The 10,506-nt window shown below is 38.1% G+C and overlaps 1 protein-coding gene across 1 annotated transcript; it reads right to left on the minus strand.

Annotated features, from left to right (window-relative positions):
- Positions 1-274: 274 nt before the first annotated feature.
- On the minus strand, positions 275-9,744 carry smtla (somatolactin alpha). Its single transcript, XM_060924392.1, is given in 5 exon segments — positions 275-373; positions 3,924-4,027; positions 4,030-4,108; positions 9,231-9,249; positions 9,572-9,744. Coding segments are annotated over 5 exon segments (474 nt in total).
- Between the last annotated feature and the right edge of the window lie 762 nt (positions 9,745-10,506).

Here is a 10,506-nt window from a genome sequence, read left to right on the forward strand (position 1 = left end):
GAGGATTTCTCTGCCTGGTCCTTCTTTTTCATGCTCAAGTCATTAATATCAATATGGAGCAAATGTACAAACTCTTGGCTTTAAGTTAGAATTTCAAGGCAAAGCTTATGAAACATCTTTGGCCAGCAGTCTTTATGAAAGCCACATTAAAATGCACCACTAGCAGCACTCTCTTTGAAAAAAGTTCAACCTGAGTACTAACAACGTGCAGAGTAGTTGCAAGATACAGACATGTGTTTCACGATAGAGCACAGTTGAATTTGATGGTTTGGCATCACTTGAGAAGCTTCGGGAAGGTCTCCTCCTTGTGGGCGTCTTTCTTGAAGCAAGCGAATAAGTTGTAGTCTCGCAGGACAGACTCCAGGATCATGGGCTACACTGCTTCTGAGAGATACACAGATGACAAAGTTCCTTCATCCAACATCTGGAGATGAAAAGAGATGGAGATGGAGGCATGAGGGTTCAAGAGGGCTGTGTGATATTGGCAGCATTATTCATTTAATGTTGAATCGGTAGGGGGCAAAGCACTGAGTCCATTACCAAGAATTATAACATTAGTTATAGGCTGTGAAAGTTAATATGATTACAAGTGATGGTGGATCGTGGTAGGCAGTAACTCACAGTAATTATTGTGTAACTATTGTGGTTGAACTTTATTGCCAATTACATGCTCACTGAAAGAGAGATAAGCAACACCATATGTGCTTTGTAATTCATAAAAGTCAGGTTTTCAAATGAGTAATTGTGTTGTGTCGTTTTGCAACAGCAAACATGGTAAATGTGTCTTCCCTACAAAACAAAGAACATACCAGATGCACTTTTGTCATTTGTGCCTTTGTGTTTAGTTCTGATTTTGATCAGACATCATTTACATTGTTTATTAGCTCATCTGGCTGACAGGTGATGAGCTTATGCCATCATGTGTTGTCTGTCATCCATCATCCATCCGGCATCGTCCACATTTCACAAAAAAAACGCTTCTCTCTCAGTTCTTCACTGATTTTTATTCTTTTTGGCAGGAAGGTAGGTCTGCCTGGGCTGCATATATCTTCTACCCAAATTTGCATAATTGAAATTAATAATGAAGATATGGAGTAATTAAGCCATAATGAGAAGTTTCCACACAAATTGCTTCTTCTCCCTCACTTCTTCACCGATTTTGATTATTTCTGGCATGAAGATAGGGGTACCTAGGGTGCATATAACTTCTACAAATATTTGCTTACTTACAATTATTAATGAAATTATGTACTAATTAAGCCTTAATGAGCAGTTCAACAAAAATCGCTTCTTCTCGGTCAATTCCTCCACCATTTTGGATTCTTTCTGGCAAATAAGTAGGCATTCCTAGGGCGTATATCACTTCTACATATAGCTTGTATATAGTGTATATAGCTTGCAACATTTATTGTGCAAGGTGACCCACTTTAGATCAATCCTTCTGGATTAGACAGGGCCGGCGTGAGCTACGCCATCATTGATGGTCTCGTTTACTTCTAGTTTCTCCTCCAAAGACATTTTCCAAATTGAATCATCGGTATCTTGTTGATGATAATTAAACACGCAATTGCATTGCAGATGTACCTTCCCAAGCACTTTGGATGATGTCTTATGAAAGTGTGAGCGAAGAAAGTTTATAAATTGACCCCAGTGGACACCAAATGTAGGATCCATTTAAGTTCACTTGTGTGATCACATGACTCAACTGTCAGCAACTGGTTGGATGAATCTACAGTCTGGGCTTGAAAAAAATCAGCCCTAGGATGGGTATTTTTCTCACAAACATTGGTGGTGATGATGTGGTTCAATACAAGTCAAACTAGAAAACCACTTGGAGAGCACAGACCTCTGCCAAGAATCATTTAAAAAATTCCTTGATCCAGACGGTGATCCGGATCACCGCCAAATTTAATGGATTGTTACTTGTGCCCAGTCACACCTCTGGAAAAAAAATTCAGAGCAATCCGTTCATAACTTTTTTCCATGATGTTGCTAACAGACAAACCAACGCTACCGAAAACATAACCTCCTTGGCAGAGGTAACAAACACTCTACTTCAAATGCAAAATGGATCCAGATAGATAGATAGATAGATTGATAGATTGATTGATTGGTTGCCCATTTACACCAGCTGGCCCTGAATGTGTCTGCATGGGTTTCCTCCGGGTGCTCCGGTTTCCCCCACAGTCCAAAGGCATGCAGGTTAGGCTAATTGGTGGCTCTAAATTGACCATATATATGAATGTGAGTGTGAATGGTTGTTTGTCTCTATGTGTCAGTCCTGCAATGACCTGGCAACTTGTCCAGGGTGTACCCTGCCTCTCACCCATAGTCAGCTGGGATAGGCTCCAGCTTGCCTGCGACCCTGCACAGGATAAGCGGTTATGGATGGATTACACATAAATTGAAACATTTCAAGCCTTTTTGTTTTAACTTTGATGATTATGGCTTATAGCTCATGAAAATCAGAAATCCAGTATCTTGAATTATTAGAATATTTCCTAAGATCAATCAAAAAAGTATTTGCAATACAGAAATATCCAACTTCTGAAAAGTATGTTCAATGATACACTCAATACTTGTCTGGGGTTCCTTTACTATAAATTACTGCATCAATGTAGCATGGCATGGAGGCAATCAGCCTGTGGCACTGCTGAGGTGTTATTGAAGCCCAGGTTGCTTTGATATTGGCCTTCAGCTTGTCTGTATTTTTGAGTCAGGTGTTTCTCATCTTCCTCATGACAATACCCCATAGATTCTGTATGGGATTCAGGTCAGGCAAGTTGGCTGGCCAATCAAGCACAGTTATATAATGGTCAGCAAACCATTTGGTATTAGTTTTGGCACTGTGGGCAGATGCTAAGTCCTGCTGGAAAAGGAAATTGGCATCTCCATAAAACTTGTCAGGAGATGGAAGCAGGAAGTGCTCTATAATCTCCTGGTTGATGGCTGTGTTAATTTTGGACTTGATAAAACACAGTGGACCAACACCAGCAGATGACATGGCACCCCAAATCATAACAGACTGCAGAAACTTTACACTGGACTTCAAACACCTTGGATTTTGTGCCTCTCCTCTCTTTCTCCAGACTCTAGGACCTTGATTTCCAAATGTAATGCAAAATTTACTTTCATTTAAAAACAGGACTTTGGACCACTGAGCAACAGTCCAGTTCTTTCTTGTCTTAGCCCAGATAAGACACTTCTAACATTGTCTCTGGTTCTGGAGTGGCTTGATATTAGGAATGCAACAGTTGCAGCCCCTTTCCTGAAGACGTCTGTGTGTGGCGGCTCTTGATGCACTGGCACCAACCTCAGTCCACTCCTTGTGAAGCTCTCCCAAGTCCTTGAATCTACTTTTCTTGATGATCCGCTGAAGGCTGTGGGCATCCCTGTTGCTTGTGCACCTTTTCCAGCCAGCCTTTTCAGCAATGACCTTCTGTGGCTTACCCTCCTTGTGGAGGGTATCAGTGATCATCTTCTGGACAACTGTCAAGTCAGCAGTCTTCCCCATGATTGTGGTTGTGTATATTGATCTGGCATTGATACGGTATTGATACTGTTTTACTCAAACTCAAAATGAAATATCTAATATTTTGAGATTTTTTTTTTGTGCAGTAGGCCGTAGTTATCAAATAGAAAAATGCTTGAAACATTTTAGTTTACATGTAATGAGTTTAGAATATAAACATTTTTCACTTTCTTAAATAACTGATGGAAAATATTGAACCTTTTCATGATATTCTAACTGTCGGAGATGCACTCGTATTTAAATCTCTGAGGGTGCTTACTTGCCTTTCAGGCCATTTAAAAAATGACTGGCATCTTCCTGCCACTGTAGCCTCTCCGTCTACTATGTCAAAAAATATAAAACTTCTTTAACTTGTCTGTCCACATGGAGTGTTTTCAGTGTTTTACTGTACCTTGCAGCTCAGGACCACCACTCCTTGTTACAAACTGAGCAGATTCTTAGACATGCACTCAGTGCAACCGAATAAAGCCTCTGAGTCTGCCATATCGTTATACGGTCGAGAGTGGTCTGAAGGTAAACCAGTGGTTCATCCCAGGACTGCACCAGCATTCATATGAAGTGAAGGATCCACTGGTCCTGTAGAGGGCAGCACAGAGTAAATCAGTCTGCAGCAGATACAAACCATCTTTTATACAAACAGTATGTTATCCTGGAACAGTCCTTATTTAACCATGGAACCATAAATCAAATTCTCTGAATAAATTATATTCAATTTACTATTTTAACATAAACAGCACTAATATGTTATTTTTTCTGATTATTTTGTAATAATAAACCAAATAAGCCTATATAAACTTGTGTGTCATATCCATAAGAAAAAAAATAGATCCTAATAAATAAACAAACACCATAATGAAATGTTTATGGTTATTAACTGGCAAAATTCAGAATCAAGGTTGAAAAAATTCCAGTAGTTATACCTGGAGGCCAGAATTCAATAAGCTATAAGTAAGGGATAATGTACAGCGAGCTGGTCAGTATTGTGAAATAAACACTGATCAGGTGATTCAGGACCCCAAGGTGAAGCAGAGGTGTCTTGAATCACCCTGAAGGGATTTATTTCATGATAACGATGACTCACTGTACATTATCCTGTTCATCACACAGATACATACTTATTAAAGAAATCAATCCTTTGACACAGTATTGATTTAAAAATTTTATTGCTTCCATTAATTACATGGTCCATAGCAATCATCTGTTATACATAATATTGGTCTGTTATAAAGAAATAACAGACCACTGAATGCCATAACTGACCAATTAGAATTGAGTATTCAAATTAGCTATGTAATAATGTTAGTTAAGGGCACCTTAAAGTGATTAACCAGGAAATTTTGAAATTATGGGGTTATGAAATATCATTATACTTTAATACAATATCTTTTTTAGATGGAAAAAAAAATAATCAAAATAATTAGTTTTTCTTTTGTTTCAGACATGTAAAAGCTTTTTTACCTTTACCTGACATGTTTCGACGGTGTAACTTCCATCTTCATCAGAGGGTCACCCAACAAAAGAACAAAAGAAAAACTAATTATTTTGATTTAAGAAGAAGACATAATGAACGTAACATATTTATTTATTTGGAAAAAAATAATAATTGGACTTTAGCTTAAAAATCATGTTAAAGTTATAACATCAGTCTGTTGGGCTATTTCCCTGGGCGTGGCCATACTGGATTAGCCAGATCTATGGATGTCTTAGGAGACAAAAACAAGGGTGGTGCTGCGTGACATAGGATTCTGCACGTCTTCTTTATTCCGTCCTGGATCCAAGATGTTTGGCCGAGTGGCTTCATCAAGTAAAGCAAAAAAAATTAACTCCTGGAACAAACAGCAAATTGTGCAGTGAGCATTTTATAGAAGATTGTTTTGTGGAGGACTTGTCATACATGTCAACCTTTAGTTACCCATGCCCTTACAAAATCTGTACTTTTCCCTTACATACACCCATGAGCCCTTATACACGAGAAAAAATTCCAATATATAATCCAAAGCACCGATTGTTTTATTCCACAGTATACACTCCTATTTTAATAGGCATATTTATCACACTGCATCAAGTTAAAGGGATCAAATAAGCATACACTGAATAAAAATAAATTTTAGATCCCAAAGAAAACTGAATTAAAAAGGACTATATGTACAGTCAAGTAAACAATTATCTACTAAAGAGAATGACTGAACTATAAACCTAATTATTTAATATACATTGCATCAGTAATATCAGAAGTATTGATGTAAATTTTGCAAATAAATTGTATTAATATTAACTTGTTCATGAATTGCACAAAGTTCTATTTGACGTGTTGAGATCACCTACAATATTACATTCCACCAAAGAAAATTACTTGAAATATAACAGCAGTACTAAGTAGGTATGTTAATTAAAATAGTAGGTTACATGTAATAAATTATATATAATAATGTCAAACAGTAAATGAAGGTTAGTAAAAGTTCCATTTGAGAAAAAAGTGTTGACACCACAAGCAGTGTTAGATCCAACTAAAGATGACTGAACCACATTAAGTATATTATGTAAACAAGGATAAGCAAAAATATTAATAAATTGTGAAGTTAAATTGAAAAGCTTCCCAGTATAACAATAATTTAAATTATTCCTTTTTGGAGTGTGTTTTGTTGTACAACCCCGATTCCAAAAAGTTGGGACAAAGTACAAATTGTAAATAAAAACAGAATGCAATAATTTATAAATCTCAAAAACTGATAGTGTATTCACAATAGAACATAGACAACATATCAAATGTCGAAAGTGAGACATTTTGAAATTTCATGCCAAATATTGGCTCATTTGAAATTTCATGACAGCAACACATCTCAAAAGAGTTGGGACAGGGGCAATAAGAGGCTGGAAAAGTTAAAGGTACAAAAAAGGAACAGCTGGAGGACCAAATTGCAACTCATTAGGTCAATTGGCAATAGGTCATTAACATGACTGGGTATAAAAAGAGCATCTTGGAGTGGCAGTGGCTCTCAGAAGTATAGATGGGAAGAGGATCACCAATCCCCCTAATTCTGCACCGACAAATAGTGGAGCAATATCAGAAAGGAGTTCGACAGTGTAAAATTGCAAAGAGTTTGAATATATCATCATCTACAGTGCATAATATCATCAAAAGATTCAGAGAATCTGGAAGAATTTCTGTGCGTAAGGGTCAAGGCCGGAAAACTATACTGGGTGCCCATGATCTTCGGGCCCTTAGATGGCACTGCATCACATACAGGCATGCTTCTGTATTGGAAATCACAAAATGAGCTCAGGAATATTTCCAGAGAACATTATCTGTGAACACAATTCACCGTGCCATCCGCCATTGCCAGCTAAAACTCTATAGCTCAAAGAAGAAGCCGTATCTAAACATGATCCAGAAGCGCAAACGTCTTCTCTGGGCCAAGGCTCATTTAAAATGGACTGTGGCAAAGTGGAAAACTGTTCTGTGGTCAGACGAATCAAAATTTGAAGTTCTTTATGGAAATCAGGGACACCGTGTCATTCGGACTAAAGAGGAGAAGGACGACCCAAGTTGTTATCACTGCTCAGTTCAGAAGCCTGCATCTCTGATGGTATGGGGTTGCATTAGTGCATGTGGCATGGGCAGCTTACACATCTGGAAAGACATCATCAGTGCTGAAAGGTATATCCAGGTTCTAGAGCAACATATGCTCCCATCCAGATGACATCTCTTTCAGGGAAGACCTTGCATTTTCCAACATGACAATGCCAAACCACATACTGCATCAATTAGAGTATCATGGCTGCGTAGAAGAAGGGTCCGGGTACTGAACTGGCCAGCCTGCAGTCCAGATCTTTCACTCATAGAAAACATTTGGCGCATCATAAAACGGAAGATACGACAAAAAAGAGCTAAGACAATTGAGCAACTAGAATCCTACATTAGACAAGAATGGGTTAACATTCCTATCCCTAAACTTGAGCAACTTGTCTCCTCAGTCCCCAGACATTTACAGACTGTTGTAAAGAGAAAAGGGGATGTCTCACAGTGGTAAACATGGCCTTGTCCCAACTTTTTTGAGATGTGTTGTTGTCATGAAATTTAAAAATCACCTAATTTTTCTCTTTAAATGATACATCAAGTCAAGTCAAGTCAACTTTATTGTCAATTATGCTATACATGCTCGACAAACAGCACAGATGAAATTTCAGATGAAATTTTGATGAAATTTTAAACTGAGAAAATACATTTTCTCAGTTTAAACATTTGATATGTCATCTATGTTCTATTCTGAATAAAATATGGAATTTTGAAACTTCCACATCATTGCATTCCATTCCATTTTTATTTACAATTTGTACTTTTTCCCAACTTTTTTGGAATCGGGGTTGTAAAAAGATGTTGCAGATTTGGCACTAGCTACAATATCACTTCTTGTGTAGCAGTTGTAGCACTCCTCATCACAGTTCATTTTAATTTGCAGATATGCAGTTAATTTGTCTGCAGCCATATTTTTTCTGTGCTCAGGATGAATTTTCCTAACCAATGAAAAAGCCCTCTCACTATCTGCATTGCTATGTGGGAGGCACAGCAAAGCAGTAAAAAGTTGTTTCAGCATTGGAAACCTGGCAACACCCAGAGCAGTTTTTACATCGAAGACCTTTCCCCAATATACATCTATTATTTTCCTGGTCAATAAAAGAAAATCAGAGCACGGCAAACATGTAGATGGTGTTAAATTGCTTCCATCCCCTACTACACATTTTAGAGACAGGTTACCAATGGTCGTTACCACCATTACTCTTCATTCAATACTTTTCCAGTTTACTGACGACTGATGGTAGTAATGAGTGTTGGTCATCTGTGTCTACATATAATGTCTATCAGCCATTTAAATGTTTAGGGAAGCGAAACCAGAAATCGCTGGGTAACTACAGTTGCTGTTGTATAAATGGCGACTCCCAGTATCTAAATTATCATAATGGAGGAAGCTTTCCGACATGCAAACAGTAAAAACTTTAAAAACCAAAACAAAACACAAATGCTTACCTGTGCAGTCTTTGAATCAAGAAACTTTTTTTTTTTTTTCACTACCTGCGAAAAATGGTCTGCCACAGTCAGGGGGATGTTGTGTTCCATGAGAAATTGGCAGAACATAACTTCTGCAGCCATCGCAGAAGTCTGGGCAGTCCGAGCCGATGTACTTAAAACACTCTGAGGTCCTGGGCCTGTCAGACACTCTGTGGCAGTCTGATAAACCTTGACATTTTTAAGTATTTCATCTAACTAAAAACATCCATGCAAAAGTGACACACGGTTATATTCTGGACACCCTCAGCAATAATAATATGAGAGTAAAGTGAATATAATGAAATTTGTTTTTATTTAAATTAAGTGCAAACACAACCTTACAAAAAACTATTTTCAGTCTTCAAACCTTGTGAAAAAAACCACACTATATATCTGCACAAGACTTTTGAAGTCTGAATCTTGTAAACATAGGTGTTGGCTACATAAAAGTAAGAACAGCATTCAGAAATGTTATCTAGTTTCAATTCTAATCGCAGAAACTTCAGACTACCTTTGTTTTCTCCAAAGCCAGTTACCCTTTCAAATGAATATTGATGAGGTAGGTGTAATTCACCTGTAATCCCCGCTCCCCCCTGTCACTGTCAATAGTTCATTTGTCAAAGACAAAGACCCTGGCCCTGGCCACTGTACCTCCCTGCCTGGAAAGTTACTGCAAAGAAAAGAAGCCCTAAAAGCCAAAGCTATCACAGTCACAAATTAAATATTCTGGCTTCTTCTAAATCTTATAATAAATATGCCCTCTTCAACTGTAAGATACAAAGAGCACCTCCTATCCTAACAACCCACTAACCATCTAACATGCACTCTCTTCTTCTTACTTTGTGATTTCCTATGTTTTACTGTAGCTTGATTTTCTCAATTGTAAGTCACTTTGGATAAAAGCATCTGCTAAATGTAATGTAACTCTCCCTATACGCTAACCGAAAAAGCATGACAACAACTGCTAGTGAGACAGATATTAGCCTACTTACTCAGCAAAAATATCCTCAGCGGGATCAAAATGAAGTTCAAAATGAATTCGTTCATCATCGCTGTCCTCACTGGATACATCTGACATCGCATCATCTGACTCACTCTTTAGAGCGAGTTGATCCTGGATCAGCAGTGAAGCTTCGGCAGGCGACAGCTTCCTTGCATTGGCCATTCCTCAAAGTTTCTCAGTTGGTATGGAAACAAGTGAACATGTGCACTTGTTTTATACTGGTGAAATGGGGCATGTTCTCACCTCCCCTTGCTACACAATGAGCAAATGACGACACTGATGTTCCATGCGTTTAAAGGTCATAGGCAATGATCGGAGGTGAAACATAGAATATCAACTTTATTGTCGAGAAGAACGACCCAAAAAGCAAATTCAATTTTCCTAGTGTCTAATTTGCACCCTAAAATTGAATACAAAGGTTAAAATATACTGTTTTGCCCAATTTCTGAAGGTTTGTTTACATCTCACTTATGTGCACTTTTACCACCAGGGGACAGTCGTCATGACATCATTTAAGCCAAACAGACTGGGAGCAGCTCTGTGTTTACTTGTGAACCGAGCACAAGTGTACGGACTTTGGTCGTGAGAGGTTGTGTAAAATGTCTGAAAGCAATAGCGATTTTGAAATAGGAACTCTCCAAATTAAATATTGAGAGGTGAAACCATATATGTATGAACCTATGGCCATTGAGAAGCAATCGGTGAATGTGGCTCACTGGTTTGACCGTGCAGTCTCGGAATCGGACAGCGACTCGGCCGACTCTGATCGCGGTGACCCCGGACCTCAACAAGACTCGCAGCCAAATGATTTATCCTGGTAATTATGATAAATTCTTACTTTTGTCATAATACTAAATAAGAGCCCTTTTGAAGAATAATTAAACCGCCCTCCCTAGTGGATATAGGTAATGATTACTTGACAGT

This window comes from Neoarius graeffei, chromosome 6 (assembly GCF_027579695.1).
Source record: "Neoarius graeffei isolate fNeoGra1 chromosome 6, fNeoGra1.pri, whole genome shotgun sequence".
NCBI lineage: Eukaryota > Metazoa > Chordata > Actinopteri > Siluriformes > Ariidae > Neoarius > Neoarius graeffei.